Source organism: Sinocyclocheilus anshuiensis, unplaced genomic scaffold (genome assembly GCF_001515605.1).
Source record: "Sinocyclocheilus anshuiensis isolate Anshui unplaced genomic scaffold, SAMN03320099.WGS_v1.1 scaffold969, whole genome shotgun sequence".
In the NCBI taxonomy this organism is placed as follows: domain Eukaryota; kingdom Metazoa; phylum Chordata; class Actinopteri; order Cypriniformes; family Cyprinidae; genus Sinocyclocheilus; species Sinocyclocheilus anshuiensis.
In genome coordinates, this window is record NW_015557114.1 from 388,821 (window position 1) to 406,180 (window position 17,360).

The 17,360-nt window shown below is 37.3% G+C and overlaps 2 protein-coding genes across 4 annotated transcripts in view; both read right to left on the reverse strand.

Annotated features, from left to right (window-relative positions):
* LOC107677722 (glucosamine-6-phosphate isomerase 1-like) lies at positions 1-3,667 on the reverse strand. Its single transcript, XM_016472744.1, has 7 exons — positions 3,605-3,667; positions 3,123-3,260; positions 2,935-3,036; positions 2,651-2,833; positions 2,394-2,578; positions 348-522; positions 1-210 (listed from the first exon to the last, which is right to left on the reverse strand). Exons 2-7 carry the CDS (start codon positions 3,244-3,246, stop codon positions 170-172), a joined length of 810 nt encoding a protein of 269 aa, XP_016328230.1. The 5' UTR covers positions 3,247-3,260; positions 3,605-3,667; the 3' UTR covers positions 1-169.
* The window catches only part of hspa4b (heat shock protein 4b), a 23,901-nt gene continuing 7,363 nt past the window's right edge, over positions 823-17,360 (reverse strand). For 2 of the 3 annotated variants that reach the window (XM_016472740.1, XM_016472742.1), the window contains 12 exons: positions 16,584-16,660; positions 16,166-16,317; positions 15,326-15,432; positions 15,112-15,245; positions 10,651-10,841; positions 10,377-10,469; positions 8,408-8,563; positions 8,202-8,327; positions 6,976-7,083; positions 6,654-6,773; positions 6,409-6,570; positions 4,877-5,328 (listed from right to left, as the gene is read on the reverse strand). In XM_016472740.1, the coding sequence (XP_016328226.1) occupies positions 5,140-5,328; positions 6,409-6,570; positions 6,654-6,773; positions 6,976-7,083; positions 8,202-8,327; positions 8,408-8,563; positions 10,377-10,469; positions 10,651-10,841; positions 15,112-15,245; positions 15,326-15,432; positions 16,166-16,317; positions 16,584-16,660 (1,615 nt within the window). In that variant the 3' untranslated portion in view covers positions 4,877-5,139. Of the gene's footprint in view, positions 835-4,876; positions 5,329-6,408; positions 6,571-6,653; positions 6,774-6,975; positions 7,084-8,201; positions 8,328-8,407; positions 8,564-10,376; positions 10,470-10,650; positions 10,842-15,111; positions 15,246-15,325; positions 15,433-16,165; positions 16,318-16,583; positions 16,661-17,360 lie in introns of those variants that run through there. The other variant, XM_016472741.1, reaches the window with a different exon arrangement.

Sequence of the window (17,360 nt, forward strand, 5' to 3'; positions counted from 1 at the left end):
TTTAAAGAATTAGAATTTCTAGTCGATTATTATATAAGCACAGTTTTAATTCAATGCATCAGGTATTGAGAGGTTTAATAAAAGGAAAAAATGTCATATAAAAACAACAGAAAAAGGAGTTTCAGAATGTTTTTTCTGTTGTGTGTCCATTCTTCTCATCAGTATAAGTCTACGGCTCTTCCACCATCTTGTTGTGCACATCCATAATGCCTGAAAACAAAAAAAAACACATTAACAAACTGATGATGTAATTTTCTTACATGCACAATATCCCTGTATTCCCTTCATCCCCTCAGGAGAGAGACAGAGATCAACAAGCCATGCAAAACAAGAGAAGTCAGTGTTACCTTTGAAATACTTGACCGTTTTGACCCGCAGCTCCTGTGTGGCGTCTTCATCGCACACAAACACAGCCTGCGGGTGCTGCTGGAATGCTGACACCGTCCACATGTGATTCACTCCCTCTTCTATGGCTTTATAGAGCGCAAACGCTTTATGTGAGCCAGTGATAAGGATCATGACCTGAAAATGTCATATAATCACGTTAGCATTCGTTGTATTGTTTCAGATCAGCCCACAACCGCTGATGCTGTTGAACGGACCCTTTTCACAAACTATGATTTGTCTCGGGGGTAACGCGAGTTACGTAATCAGATGTAACTAGTAATGCATTACTTTTAAAATTACAAGCAAATCTCTGAGTTAGTTTTTCAAATAAGTAAAGCCAGTTACTTTGTTTTCTCATGTATTGACTGACAGCTCTCCTGTCCTCATGTTGAGAGAAATCAGGAGTGAGTGCAGACGTGTTGTGTGCGCTGTGTGAACATGATGTTACTGTAGACTAAATGTGAACATGCATTTACTCATATCGCACAAAAACAGATTCAGCATTCCTCAAAATGAATAAAAACAGCCAAATGCAAACTCAGAATGTGAAGCAAACCTGCATTAATTAAATGTTAAATAACACAAATATAATTTATGTATTTAATCCCATTTTATTAACCGATGTCTTTGCTGCTGACCGTCGATGATCCAATTCAAGCGTAGTAATAAGTAAAAATTACTTTAGATAAACATAACATTTGTTATTTTATTGCTGAAGAGTGTTGAGCTTTCTTCTCTTGCATCCTTTTTTATCATTTTTTTTTTTATTAAATGTAAATTCATATCCCAGTCATATTTTCTTGGTTAAATAAACATTACTCACACTTTCAGAATAGAAATTCTATATATTTCTAGGCTATTTTATTTATTAAAACCAAGTATAAATCTCATCAGTTTAGTGTTTTTAAGCATTTAAAATTTATTCCAAAATAATAACGCAAGGCAGTAACAATTTAAACAATATATTTTATTTAAACAATTACATATTTTATTTATGAACTGATGTTCAGCTGTTCTTTTTAATAATAAACTCATTTTCGGATCATCAAAGCTCAGTAAACACTGGTCACAGATGAGGAGATGTACCTTTAATTGTAATAAGCTGATCGCTCACTAAAAAAACCCAGATCATGCTTTCAGGCCATTAGAAGTTTGATTTTATCTTGGCAAAGTGGTTATATGTAAGTGTGTGAGTTGTTTACTTATTTTTTTTATTAGTCTTCCCATTAATGCCATTTTACTGTTCATTCAGACTGATTCGTGGACACTGATTGCCTCGTCTCTAGTCACTTTCCCTCATTCATTCTCAATTACGCCCCGCTTTAGGGGTCTGTTAAAACTCAATGGGCTCAGGGGAGGCGAGAGAGTAACTTTACCTGCTGGTGTCGCAGTTGGGACAGTTTTACTTGAGAAAAACAAGTGATTTATACACTTTTTTACGTCATATTTTGTAATATTTGCATTGTTTTATTTTTGTACTATGAATTTTTTTCTCATCCAATTTTTTTAAGGAGGCACTGCCTCTCTTGCCTCCTCGGAAGGAACGCCCCTGACTAGCAAAGTTTTTTATAATGAGAACGCAAAAATTATACTATAGTGGCGTTTTCATTCACCACTATAGAAGCTGACTTCGTCTGAGAAACCTAGATTTGTGATATGGTCCATCTGTCATTATTTCTGGCATAAAGGCTTTTTGTTATTTTAAAATCTGAATAGTGTGCATTTTTCATAACATTTTTCATTAATCCTGCATATTGTTATTATAATATATTATTTTTAAATTAATTTTTATGTATATTTTTTTAAGTATCAGTTTATTTACTGTAAATAAAATGCAGACTATAGTATGCAGTTATTCTTATAGCTTACAATAAATGTTTGAAGGCAGAATGTGGCCAGTGAAATATGTAATTAGTTTGGCAATAAAAGCTGAGACTTTTTATAGGAGCAGTAGAAGGAGGGGCTGACATGTAGATTAGAAAAAGCACGAATATGAACATTTGTACCTCTCGGGCATCCATCACCGTGCCAACACCAACCGTCAGGGCCATGGTGGGGACTTTAGAGAGATTACCATCAAAGAAACGTGCGTTAGCCAGAATGGTGTCCATAGCCAGGGTCTTAACACGCGTTCGGGACACCAGACTGGATCCAGGCTCATTGAACGCGATGTGGCCATCAGGTCCAATACCTGCAACACAATTACAAGCCAGCGTTGTTTAATGGTGGCACTCACGGGTCAAAGTTCAATCGACTGTCTTACCGCCAACAAAAAGTTCGATTCCTCCAGCAGCTTTGATTTTGGCTTCAAAGTCCTGACACTCCTTCTCTAGACTGGACGCGTTGCCATCTAGGATGTGCGCATTTTCTGCTCGGATGTCGATGTGCTTGAAGAAGTTATTCCACATGAATGAATGGTAACTTTCAGGATGGTCTCTAGGAAGTCCTGTAACAAAAACAACCACTTGTACATAGTTCAGTGTTCAACTAAATATACGACAGGCAGTTCAACCCTTGATCCCCAAGCATAAATGAGCGGTCACATACCTACATATTCGTCCATATTAAATGTTTTCACATACTGAAAAGATATTTCTCCCTTCTTGTGATACCCGATCAGTTTCTTGTAGCATCCAAGCGGAGTGCTTCCTGCAAAACAGGGCTAATATGAATAGGATCTAGGATTTCAGATGAACGTGTTTGTGCAAAACAGTGAATTTTTTGAATGACTCTACCTGTTGGAAGACCCAGAGTTAAGAATCGGTCTGGACCGGGATTAAACTTCTTGATCCTGTTCCTGATGTATTTAGCAGTCCATTCGCTGACCTGCTCATAGTCGTCCAGTATGATGAGCTTCATGGCTTCATCTGTGTCTGAGAGAAGTGAACAGGTAAATCGACCTGGAGTGTGTGTGTGTGTCACAATCCTGCCTTCTCCAGACTTTAGCCCCTATAGATTACAGCTGTAACTAACTACACTTCACTGATATTCTATACTGTCTATAACTATAGACCGCAAACACGCAACAGGTTATTATTGAAGGCTGTTTTTGGTGTTTATAGGTCTTTACTCTTTTTGATACACCAACACACACTTGTTCTCAAGTTAATAAACAAACTATAATCGGTTGCTCTTGGTTACAAAAAATTATTTATAGAACATCATAAAATACGCATAAAAGAGGTTGTCGTACAGAGTTAGTAAACTAAACACTTACCAGATCATATGTTTGTGAGCAACTCTTCCAGCAGCACCGCAGAGGAACACGATCATGTGATCCAGAGGAAATGTTGCACTTTTCACTGTGTTTGTGTGTAAAACACATTGTGTCATCAAAAAAGAATTTTAGGAATGACTTAGAAACAAATGTATACACTTTAAAATAGCTTATTAATCCATAAATGTATATAAACCACTTTCCACGAAGAATGGACCCTGCAACCCTTAAAAAAAGAAGAAAAAAACATTTTAATGTTCAGCGAATAGTCTGTGAAATGAGGTGCTTTACCCTCAAAACATGTTGATCGATGACCACAGGAGGCCAATCTCAGTTATATTAGATGTTTTATTCACCATTCATTTCATCAGTGGGTTTCTTCACGGTTTTTGAAACATTATTCAACCAAGTTAAAACCCTTATTTGTGTGATTCAGATGGTAACAAATATAAACAACAGAACAATAAAATATTAAGAGGAGTAAATAAACATTTTAAAATTAAATTACACCATAATGGATAATTTAGCCTAATTTAGGTAGGGGTTTGCATATATAGAAAATATAGAAAAGATCTTACTGAAACTTGGTCACAGGGTGGAATGGTCAAAATGTGTCCAAAAAAAAAAAAAAAAAAAAAATATATATATATATATAAAATCCCTCATTATTTTATGCATTTATTATGTATTGATATATTAATTTATGTGGAACATCAAGCTGTAACAGGGCCAAATGCAAATCCTGGGACACAATTAAATATTACATTTTGGTCATAATTTTTTAAAAATTACTATAATGAACTGAATATCATTTCAACACTGTTAATTTCTTGAATGTTTTAATTAAGTTGAAAATTAAGGCAAAAATCCACATTTAAGAGTGATGCATTTACATTTTTACAATTTACCATATTTGTGGAACGTGCCATAGAAACACACACAAAAAAGAGAACTGACAACCAGGTGTTTCAAAAGAAGTGATGCAGGGTTTAACTGCAAGTAAACTGGATCCGATATGTGCAAAGGCAAACATAGGATGTTGAATGTGAACTAAAGAATTTAGAAATTATTTGCAGCACTGGTTACATGGGTAAACCTGACAATTATTGTGACGCACTTAATTTTATATTCACCTGTTCTGGCCTATGCGCTGAAGTTAACTAGTATCATGTGTAAATGTATTCAGAAATCAAGAGGTGAAGCAAACTGCATTTGACATTGTGTTAAAATAATTACACAATATAAGCGTGCACATGTATGTTTCAATCTATATTTATTGAAACAACAGTTGACAGGACCAGCATATAACAGAAACTCAATCCATCGTAGGCAGACAGAATTGTTCTCAATCAAAGTCGTACAGCATTGTGATTTATGTTTTTCTTAATATAAAAGGACATGCAAATGTAGCCACTGATTCTCTCATTGGCAGAGTCAGCCCGCCGTGAGCATGATGATTTAGCGTTAGCAGTCACTGGAAACATAAGTTAACATTAACAAAACGTGTAACGTTAACATAACATTACACAGCGCGGTTAATCAAGGTCCATGTCAGGCTTGGCTTCTGCACCGTCTGCAGCCGCTTGCTCTGTGCCGCTGGGCTGGGCTTCAGGGTTTTCTTGCGTATTGACCGGCCCATTCGGTTCTGAGGGGTTCTCTTCTTTTGGCAAGTCCACTTTGGGCTTGGGTTTGGTCACAATGGGATTGCAAGTGGAGAACAGCTCCTGTGGAAAATGCGAAGAGATTGAATATGAACGCATTAAGCTGATACAGTTAACAGCATCGGATGGCAATAACATAGTATAGGGATGAACAATGTGACCAAAATCTTATTTCACGGTATGAAAAATTTTATTTCACAATCTCAATACAGCTATTTTTATTTTATTTTATTTTTGTTATTAAAAATAAGAACAAAGCAGCAAATTACAAACACAATAGAACAAAAATACAAATTAAATAAACTTAAATTTTTCAGCTACAGAACATTTATTTAGTAATAAATCCTACAGAAATTGAACAACTTTAGAACAAAAACACTGCATAGTCTTCACTTTATGAATCAAATATGAACTGATTCTTAGTAAATATCCAAAAGTGATTCAGTCATGAGCAGTGAGTGATTTTCTGTCTTTTGTTAAACTGACATTAATGACACAGACAGCAGCAGGTAAATTATGCTGCTGTCCCTTTAAGACCGACTGCGCAGATCCAATATACTGAAACACATCCGGTTTACATTAATTTAAGCCATAACCGACTGGGTTTATGTGAATACTCCACATGATGGGCATTTTGACATAATTATGTGCATTTGACCATTCAAGCGCAATAAGACGCGAAAGGGAACTGAATTCGCGATCGCACACTGAGAGAGGTGCGTTCTGTGCGCGCGCTTCGCTATATGTCAGTGAGCGAGAACTGCATTGAGTTATTTTTCACTGCTTATTTCGCTTCATAACTTTATTAAACATCATGCACGTCTCGAATTTGCGATCGCGTGCCGTGCATTGAGTTGTCCACTGCTTATTGCTTTTAATAACTCTATTTAACATCATGCACATCCCACTCTTTATTTTCTCATTCATGCATGTTTCATCACTCTTAGGTCAGGTGTATGTAACTTTTAAGTAGTACTGTGCTACGTGGATATATTTGCATACCACGAAATAAACGATACAGCAAAATCTTTAACGAGAGACACTTTCTACCGTGGTTACGATATATACCGTCATACCTCCCAGCCCTACCACAGTACTTTGATCTGTACCATGCTGCTGAATGATGAACAAACTGCGACTGACCCGTGTTTTGGCCTGTATCTCTGTCGTTTTCACCACAGGCTCCATGGCGAGACTCTGTTTACTCTGCTGGTTCATTTTACTGTTCATCCAGATCATGACGTCGTTCACCATCCTGTCCACCTTCTGAACCTCAGCCTCATCCAGATGGTCATACTGCTCTTCCTGTAATTCAGAAAGACACGTGAAGCCACTGTGCACTAGGTAGGTGCAAAACCTTATGGAACATTTATCCAGCACAACCTCACCTTGGTTTTGTAGGCCTCTACAATCTTCATGTATTGCTGCAGCTGTCTGCCCAATTCATCAAATGCTTTGGGTCTCTCCTCAAACTCTGTGTATCTGTCTTGAATGGGTTGGCCGAGACTCTGCAAGAACATTTTTAATACGTTAACAAGCCAAAAATACATAATCTTTCTAAATGCATAACGCAAGTATAATTAGCAATGTCAAAAGAACCAGTACTTTGCACTTAGTGGAAATAATTTGGTGCCTGAGTGCTGTTTGTTTTGTGTGTAACTGGCATGATGAGCTATACATAAATTATAGACCTCAAAAGATGTTTAGTACCTTCAGATCAACCAGTTTATCAATGTATACTTGTTTAGGCTGGTCTTCACCGTCCTCATACAGCCAGACCTCAGTGTCCTCCAGTTTTAATGAGAGAGCATCTCTGTCCTGTAAGAGAAAGCAGACGGCAGTCAGGCACCGCTGAAGTTACTGCTAACTAAAACTATTCAAATCATTTTCGTTCATTCAAATGAAGCTGAAATAAAATATACATAGTAGATGAAAAACTTAAATGAAAAGCAGAAATGCTGCTAACTTAAATGATACTAACTGAAATAAGTTGAAGTAATAAAATTACTAAAACCAAAATAAAACTAAAGATATATAGAAATATTAAAAAAATTTAACAAAAGCTAAATTTAAACTTAATATAAAATTAAAATTGAATATATAAAAATAAAAGCCAATTAAAAATATTAATAAATACTATGATAATATATAAATAATACAGATTATTATTATTATTCATTATTCATTTTAGTCCAAATTGTTTGTGTTTTTGTCATTTTTAGAATTTAAAAAAAAGTTTTTATAGTTTTTATGTTTTATAAGTTTAGTTTGTTATTTTAGAACATTAAATTAAATACAGCATGGATCAAGATAATCCATTTTTATTACAAAAGTGAAAAGTGAGTGAAGTGACATGTGGCCAAGTATGGTGACCCATACTCGGAATTAGTGCTCTGCATTTACCCATCCAAAGTGCACACACACAGCAGTGAACACACACACACTGTGAACACACACCCGGAGCAGTGGGCAGCCATTTATATTGCGGCACCCGGGGAGCAGCTGGGGGTTCGGTGCCTTGCTCAAGGGCACCTCAGTCGTGGTATTGAAGGTGGGAGAAAGCGCTGTACATTCACTCCCCCCACCTACAATCCCTGCCGGTACGAGACTCGAACCCGCAACCTTTGGGTTACGAGTCCGACTCTCTAACCATTAGGCCACGATTTCCCCCTAACCTGCACAATAACAATAAAAGTCTGTGATCTTTAGATTAAATAGTGATATAAAACACCTTCTGACCTTCTAATGAATGTCTAGAAATGTTCCAGTCTTTTGTGATTACTAGACAAGGATTTCAAAATAGTTTCATGCAGATATTTCACTGATGAGAGCAATTTCTTTTACTTCATTTATATAAACTGCTTCAAGATTTCGCAAGACATTTCGCAATTTGTAAATATCCTAATTTAGACTTTAAGCCATGTGACTGCTCTCACACTCTCGTTGACGAACTTCTCGAATATCCCGTGCAGTTTGTCCCTCATCTCGTACACATACTCCTCCACATAGTTCTTGGCATCGTTCCGCTCCTTCTCAAGCTTGTCCTGCATTATCATCTTACCCTGAGGAAAAAGAATTTCACACTCGATTGAACTCGCTGTTGAAAACGCTTCCCCAGTTCTATTCTGCACAGAAAGCATACCTCGCTCTCCACGAAGAGGTTGAGCATGTCATTGGCTAACTGCCACTGTGGGTTGTTCTCGATGGGCAGCTCCAGGGCCTTTGTTTTCACTTTGGCCTTCTTGGCTTGTGGAGGCTGATCTGATTTCTTCTCCTGTTTGCCTTCCTCTGCTGATGTCTGAACAAATCACAATCCATGGAGGGAACAATTAGGGCGTATGAATTAGGGGCGTGTGATATTAACAAAAACCGATTTCTCAATATTTATTGGGATTTTTTTCGATAACGATAATAAAACAATATTTTACTTTTGTGTTTTTGTGCTGGTATCTTGGCTGGTTTAGTCCTGTAATGGATAAATAAATATAACACTAAAACCGCCAGTAGGTGGCAGCAAGACCCTGTCTTAAAGGGATAGTTCACCCAAAAATGAAAGTTATCCCATGATTTACTCACCCTCAAGCCCTTCTAGGTGTCTATGACTTTCTTCTTTCAGACTAATACAATCAGAGTTATGTTAAAAAATGTCCTGGCTCTTTCAAGATTTATAATGGCAGTGAATGGTGGTAGAGATTTTAAAGCAAAATGAAGTGCATCCATCCATCATAAAAAGTGCTCCACACGGCTCCGGGGGGTTAATAAAGGCCTTGTGAAGTGAACTGATGTGTTTGTGTAAGAAAAGAATTTGTCTGAAAGAATAAAGTCATATACACCTAGGATGGTTTGAGGGTGAGTAAATCATGGGGTAAATTTCATTTTTGGATGAACTATCCCTTTACTGAGTGATTCATTGAATCATTCATTCAAATGATTCATTCAAATTAGCTGATTCATTTAGAAATGAAGCACTGTCTTTATGAATGGATCATTGAATCACTGACTCTAAAACAGATTCATTCAGGAAGGAAACACTGCAGTGATGCTCTGAGACACACAAATGTTCTGCTCCGGCTTTGATTGGAACTATTTTAATTGGTGACAGAACAGACAATATTGTGTCTAAAATGTAACTCACTCAATATTAACTTCTTGTTTGTTGAACGGTTGTATAAAATTAATAATCACATTTGCAATTGTGTTTAAGCGCTAATATTTAGGAAAACGGCTGTTGCTTATGTTTTAATTAGGCTAATAGGCTAATAATGAACCACAAACTACAATAGTTTCAAAGTAAGTAAGGGGAAATCCAAAGACCATTTACTTATGCGTATATTCTATTATTTATTCGTATTATTCTATAGCATATGTATTTTTTACTATAATGAGTCACAAACTAAGCATTCGTTTTAAAGTAAGGGGAAAATCCAAAAACCTTTTATTTATTTGTGTTACAACGCAGGTATACATTTGGTCTTATTCGTTCTGTTTTATACTTAATATAAGAGACTTTGTCATTGTAGTATTGCTGATGTTGTGTGAGTTTTTTTTTTTTTTTACATTAAGAGTAATATTGAATCAACCTTAAGATCAAAATAAGCGCTGCAGATGTGAGAATGTGAGATTGGTTGCTGCTGAGGTGAACAGATGCTCTCGCTCTTCCTCTGCTGACTCTTTGCAAAGCCTGTAGAAATGGTCGTTAATTCTTAATTTGGGTACGGCACAGAAATGTTACGGGTAATAATATGATCCAAACGTCATTGCAGCAAATGATTTTTAAGTCAGTTTAATAAGTTGAAACAGTAAATTTGATTCAACTTAACTGTTTACTGTTCCTATTGTCATAGGCTTAGGATACTTTTTTTTCAATGAAATGTAATGAATAAAATGAATGGCTACACGCCAGGGGCTGCTGCAGCCCCCCCAGCACCCCTACTTCCCACGGTAATGCATATCAGATAATGTCAGCTTACATATCCTTAAAACAACAATTACTATATTATCACAGACAATAAATATGGCACACCCCTAGTATGGATGGTAATCAGCATGATTGTCAAACAATTCAAAATCTATGGGTCATTTAATAGGTGCTATTTGTAGTTCTCATTTACCTCCATTTCCTCTGTTCCGGCTTTTTTCTCTTCATTTTCCTGTTCTCCGGTCCCTGGAGTCTTTTGTTCATCTTGATCAACCTGCATTTTGCTCTGTGAATGATTGGAAACACATGGCGGTAACTTCACCAGAACATCAGTCAGCAGCATGGATGTCTTCTACCGCCTCACAGTATGTACATTAATAACATGGAGTAATGCCAAAACACAGATCATGATGAGGGCGTTGAAGCAGAGTTTAGTTCATGTGAACAGTAGTATCCTGCGGCAATACCTCATTCTCTTTCTCTTTCTCTGTGCTTTGCTCGGTGTCCATGCTCTCCTCTTCTTCCTCAGATTTCTGCACCTCCACTAGCGAAGCACTGGACACACTGAAGATCCCGTGGATATTGACTCGCACCTTCACCTTAATCTTTGAACTCTCGCCAGAGGCCTGGGGAATCACCTTCTGGATCACATACTGGCCTGCGTGAGAGTTTGAGCGTACATGTTTACATACAGAATGTATCTATGACAAAGACTGTACAGTAAAAATATGTCACGGAAAGAAAAGAGCATGTGCACGGCTCAGAATATTTGCCACCCATGCAAGTGGCAGGTGAAAGATTACTGGCCATAAAAATACGTTTTTGGATGATTTTAGTTTGTATAGCAACAGAATTGAGATATTTTTCTCATTGTGTCGACCATGAATCCGCTAGTCTCTCTGTAAGAAGACACAAGGTCACACAAACATTGTGATTTTGTTTCATGCATTTACATTTCAGTAGTTCAATGCTCCTCGGTTTTTGAAATAAGACTGGAGTTATGTCAGTGAGAGAGAACAACACTGAGGTAAAAGTCATGGTTTCCTTAGCAGTCCATCTGTATCTCTTAGAATTGTTTAAGTAGCTAACAGATGAAATGGAAACGGCAATAGATCTTTTAGTACATATTGTAACGTACATCCAAGAAGAAAGGTGGGACTTGTTTCTTTGAATCAGATTCTGATGTTGAGATGTGAATGTTGCGCTCAAATGTGAAGGCTGATAATTGAAGTTCTGCAAACTTCATAAGAGAGCAGTCCGGCGTTTTTTTCCAGAAGATTCAGGTCTGACATTTCGATTAAGAATGAGAAGGTCTAATTGTTTTAAAAAAAATTTAACTGATGAATTGTTCACAATAACATGCTTTTACAATATAGCATGGTTGAAGTTTCATTTCATGCTGACATTAATGCTAGATGAAAAAAATTAAAAATAAATAAAAAAATGATGAACAATAAATAAAACAAAGAGGATCAGACTATTGTGGTTACACTGCAATTTAAATCATGCATTATTTTGTGATTTTTTTCCCCCCTACCTTTTTAACAATGCCAGCTTCTATGGCTATGTTTATGACAAGAGCCGGGTTTAGATTTTTTTTTTAATTAAAACTAAATAAGATGTATAAGATTTTGGGGAATTTTCTCCTGATAGTAAAACATTTAGTCATGTGTAAATGACTTCAAAATGGAATACATGTCTTTTCCAAACATCAAGATTTATTTCACGTAATTTGTTGTTTAAGCACTGATCTCATTCTGATCGCCATTTATTTCTGGTGTATGCATTTAATGCTAATCTCAGATCTGTGTAATTTTACTGGTTCTGTAGATAATAATTCTTTATTTTGAGATTTCTAAAAAAAAAAACAAACAAAAAAAACAAATTGGCCAGTAACTCACAAATGGCACTTGGCGAGTGTTAAGGTCCTTGCACACTGAGTCCGAAAATTTCGTATGCGTTTTTACGTATTCGTCATCCTTTCCTATCAAAATGCTTGCTATGGATGCGAAAACGCAGAAAATCGAACCTGGTCCAAAATTTTTTTATGACGGACGAAAGTTTCGGAGGCAGTGTGTAAACGTGATTGACAACGTGAGGTCGTATTATTTTTCAACGTGCGAACATTTCGGATGAAAAATTCGGACTCAGTGTGCAGAGACCTTTACTTTTGCACCCTGAGTGTGTGTGTGTTTGTGTGAGTGTTTGTGTGTGTGTGTGCATGTGTGTTTGTTTGTGAGAGTGAGTGAGTGTTTGTGTGTGCGTTTGTTTGTGAGTGAGAGTGTTTGTGAGAGTTTGTGTGTGCGTTTGTTTGTGAGTGAGAGTGTTTGTGAGAGTTTGTGTGTGCGTTTGTTTGTGAGTGAGAGTGTTTGTGAGTGTTTGTGTGTGTGTGTTTGTTTGTGAGAGTGAGTGTTTGTGTGTGTGATTGTGTGAGTGTTTGCGTGCATGTGTGTTTGTTTGTGAGTGTGAGTGTTTGTGTGTGAGTGTGTTTGTTTGTGTGAGTGTTTGCGTGAGTGTGTGTGTGTGAGTGTTTGTGCGTTTTTTTGTGAGAGTGAGTGTCTGTGAGTGTTTGTGTGTGTGTGTATGTGTGCGTGATTTTTTTTCTCCCTCAACAAAAATAGTTCCAAACAATGCCACTCCTTCCTGAATCAATCAGCTTTTTAAACAAATTGCGCTAATGAATTATTCCATGGCTCATTGGTTCCTGAATAAATTTGCCCTTACTTTAGCGAATGATTTAAAGCTTCACTTGTACCTGAATGATTCAGCATTTTTGAACAAATCTTTTTAGTTAATGATTTAATGGTTCACATGCTCCTGAACAAATCATTGTTTTTGGAAGGAATGCTTTAATTAATAAGTCAGTGGCTCACTCTATCCTGAATGAATCAAATGAAGAAATCTCTTTATTAAATAAAAAAGATCACATTTTTCATACCTGAATGAATCAGTGTTTTAGGACAAACAAACTGACTAAATGATTGAATGACTCACTCTTTAATACACTTGTTGCCATCTACTGGCCACTCTCTTGTGATTGTGCATGCAACAATTAGCGAAAACGAGAGATTATGGTTTATAAAGTTTTAAATATGGGTATTTTTTGTACACAAATGCATCGCTTCACTTCAGAAGGCCTTCATTAACCCCCCAGAGCCGTGTGGAGTACTTTTTATGATGGATGGACAAACTTTTTTGGGCTTCAAAATCTCGACCCCCATTCACTGCCATTACAAAGCATGGAAAAGCCAGGACATTTATATATATACTCCCAGAGGCCAGTTGCATAAACTATTTAGACTAGTCTTAAAAAGTAAGTCATCTGGTCAAGACTGGTTATAACTTTTTTAATTCAGTTATTAAAAGGTAGATTGGTCTTATTTGTATTGGAAAAGTAAGACTGGTTACCCCTTGGCAACTGCAAGTTGGTCAAACTAGTTCTTAAGACAGTCTTAACATGGTGGCTAAGTTTATGCAACTGGCCCCAGCAGTTGTATTTGTCTAAAAGAAGAAAGTCATATACACCTAGGATGGTTTGAGGGTGAGTAAATCATGGGGTAAATTTCATTTTTGGATGAACTATCCCTTTACTGAGTGATTCATTGAATCATTCATTCAAATGATTCATTCAAATTAGCTGATTCATTTAGAAATGAAGCACTGTCTTTATGAATGGATCATTGAATCACTGACTCTAAAACAGATTCATTCAGGAAGGAAACACTGCAGTGATGCTCTGAGACACACAAATGTTCTGCTCCGGCTTTGATTGGAACTATTTTAATTGGTGACAGAACAGACAATATTGTGTCTAAAATGTAACTCACTCAATATTAACTTCTTGTTTGTTGAACGGTTGTATAAAATTAATAATCACATTTGCAATTGTGTTTAAGCGCTAATATTTAGGAAAACGGCTGTTGCTTATGTGAAATTAACTATATAAATATACAAAATAAAAACCCATTCAGGGATATTTTTTGCTTTCATAACTTGATGGGGCATTTTAAGTGCATTCTAATGGGCTTCATCATGAGTTTAGACTTCAAAGACGTGCTTTTGCAAAATGAGTGACATATCAGCATAGCCGTGGGAACGTGTTTAAATCGAACCTGGTCCAAAATTTTTTTATGACGGACGAAAGTTTCGGAGGCAGTGTGTAAACGTGATTGACAACGTGAGGTCGTATTATTTTTCAACGTGCGAACATTTCGGATGAAAAATTCGGACTCAGTGTGCAGAGACCTTTACTTTTGCACCCTGAGTGTGTGTGTGTTTGTGTGAGTGTTTGTGTGTGTGTGTGCATGTGTGTTTGTTTGTGAGAGTGAGTGAGTGTTTGTGTGTGCGTTTGTTTGTGAGAGTGAGTGTGAGTGTTTGTGTTTGTTTGTGAGAGTGAGTGTTTGTGTGATTGTGTGAGTGTTTGCATGCATGTGTGTTTGTTTGTGAGTGAGTGTTTGTTTGTGAGAGTTTGTGTGTGCGTTTGTTTGTGAGTGAGAGTGTTTGTGAGAGTTTGTGTGTGCGTTTGTTTGTGAGTGAGAGTGTTTGTGAGTGTTTGTGTGTGTGTGTTTGTTTGTGAGAGTGAGTGTTTGTGTGTGTGATTGTGTGAGTGTTTGCGTGCATGTGTGTTTGTTTGTGAGTGTGAGTGTTTGTGTGTGAGTGTGTTTGTTTGTGTGAGTGTTTGCGTGAGTGTGTGTGTGTGAGTGTTTGTGCGTTTTTTTGTGAGAGTGAGTGTCTGTGAGTGTTTGTGTGTGTGTGTATGTGTGCGTGTGTTTGTGAGAGTGAGTGTTTGTGTGTGTGTGATTGTTTGTGTGTGTGCATGTGTGTTTGTTTGTGAGAGTGTGTGTGAGTGTTTCTGTGTGTGTGTGTGCATGTGTTTGTTTGTGAGAGTGTGTGTGTGTGTGTGTGTGTGTGTGTGAGTGTGTGTGTACCTATTGTGGGATCTGGATAAGGGAGCTCTTTAGGGCAGTTGTAGTACGCTTCCAAAGAGAACGGCTCTCTGCGGTAAAACGTCAGCACTTTGGAGAAAGGTGATGCATGGTTCTTTGGGAAGACCTCACAGTCGCTGAAATGAAAAATGAAAGAGCAGTGTAAATAAAAACAGAGCAGTATCAAGCATGACGAGTGAACGTTACATGTTTGTACCTGACTCCATCTTCAGCTGCAGAATTCCACTTCAGAGAGATGGGAAACGGAACCACGTCTGTTGTGGAGAACTCACGCACTTTAAAAGCAGGGGAGAGGATAGCGCACTGTGGGATCAGGAGACAGATCCAATGAGGAGGGGAAAAAACACTAAGGCTGCATTTACATTACATGGTTCAAGTGGCACAATTCTGATTTTTCCTCTCATGTGGCAAAGATCGGATATGACCATGAATGTTTAAGCAGGAAAAAAGCACATGGATTCTGATATTCTCCGATCGGTTCCAGGTGGAAATAAATCAGATATGAATCTGATATGTGCATTTGCGTCTGCAGATCGGATATTCCCATCAATGAGTCATACATCGCTGAAAAGGTTACGGTGGCGATAGATGTCGACTCAGGTGGAGGCTTTTTCGGGCAGGGTTGCCAAGTTGGGCTACGTTTACACTGTTGCCACGTGTTGTTTTAAGTTTGTGGGTTGAAGTGATCTCCTCTTCCCCGGAATGTGATCCCAACGGAGGGGAAAACTGCGGAAAAACGTTTTTATTAAATAAAAAGTTTTTATTATCAATCAGGCTGGTTTTGTTTTGCAGACCTGGCAACCCTGTTTCTAGGTTGTTTTGCCAAGTGTATAGCTTGAATGCAGATATCAGATATAAGTCACTTTTAAAAGAAGATGTGAGCTGGTCATCAAAAGAATCGAATATATGCAACAAATCAGAATTGGGCATCAAGACCTGCAGTGTAAATGTGGCCGAAAAGGTCACAGCTGTTCTCAAATCCAGTCTTGTTAAACTATGAGCATGGCTTGAGTCAGCAGAGGAAACGTAACCTGACCTGAAGGGCACATCCTCTGGCCACAGCCTCATCTGCATTCAGCGTCGTGCTGGGCTCCTTCCCAAAGAACTTGTTGATTCTTTCTTTGATGGCTGGCATTCTAGAGGCTCCGCCCACTATTTCTACAGCATGGATGTCATCTTTCTTCAGATCTGCACAGGAGCAGGTGACAGACGGTTGAATTAATAATTTCTATGACATATGTGACCCTGGAGCACAAAAGCAGTCTTAAGTCGCTGGGGTATATTTGTAGCAATAGCCAAAAATACATTTTATGGGTCAAAATGATTGATTTTTCTTTTATGCCAAAAATATATAAAGTGTATAAATCTCAATTTCAAAAAATTGACCCTTATGACTGGTTTTGTGGTCCAGGGTCACATATAGCCATATTCTCCAAGGAAGGGTCATTACTTACGAGCTTGCTCCAATAGACTGCGCAGCGGAGGCTCCACTCGGGCTAGAATATCAGCACACATCTCTTCAAACTGAGCCCTGTTGTATAAAACAACATATAAGCTCAAAATGAACTACTGTCAGGATGACACAGGATGACTGCAGTTGATGGGAATATATGAATGTATAACAAGCTGTGAACTAAATGGTTATTACAAACCCTATATGACTTGCTGAAAGAATCACTGTGACACTCAGATCTCATTTGCATGCTGTTGGTTAAGGCTCAAGACTGAATATGCAAATGAGATATGAGTGATGGGCGAGATTCAGGATTTTGAGTGGTCTTCTTAAAGGGATAGTTCACCCAAAAAATTGAATTCTGTCATCACTTCATGTCATTCCAAACCAGATTTTCATTCATCATCAAAACACAAATGAAGATATTTTGAAAGAAACCTGAAAAATGTCTGTCCCTCCCTTGAAAGTCCATCATATCAAAACTTCATAAAATTCAAAAAAGATTACGGAATACGGAATCACTTTATATGATAAACAGATTTAATTTTTTTACTTTTATTCACATATAAACATTGATCAACACACATATGCAAATACATTCATTCTCGATTCATATAGATTACGTTTACAATGTCTTTATGAATTTTTGAAGCAAGTTTTGGTATAATGGACTTAATGGAGGGACAGAAAAAGTACCTTCATTTGTGTTTTGAAGATGAATGAAAGACTTGAGACAGGGTATTAAAATCAAATGTAAGACTTTTTAAAGACCTTTTTA

Excerpts from the sequence above, each read along its gene's own strand:
- LOC107677722 (XM_016472744.1), bottom strand. The coding sequence starts at position 3,246 with ATGAAGCTCATCATACTGGACGACTATGAGCAGGTCAGCGAATGGACT. Across the intron at positions 523-2,393 it reads CGGTGATGGATGCCCGAGAG|GTCATGATCCTTATCACTGG; the intron begins GTACAAATGTTC and ends TGACATTTTCAG. Across the intron at positions 211-347 it reads AACGGTCAAGTATTTCAAAG|GCATTATGGATGTGCACAAC; the intron begins GTAACACTGACT and ends TTTTGTTTTCAG.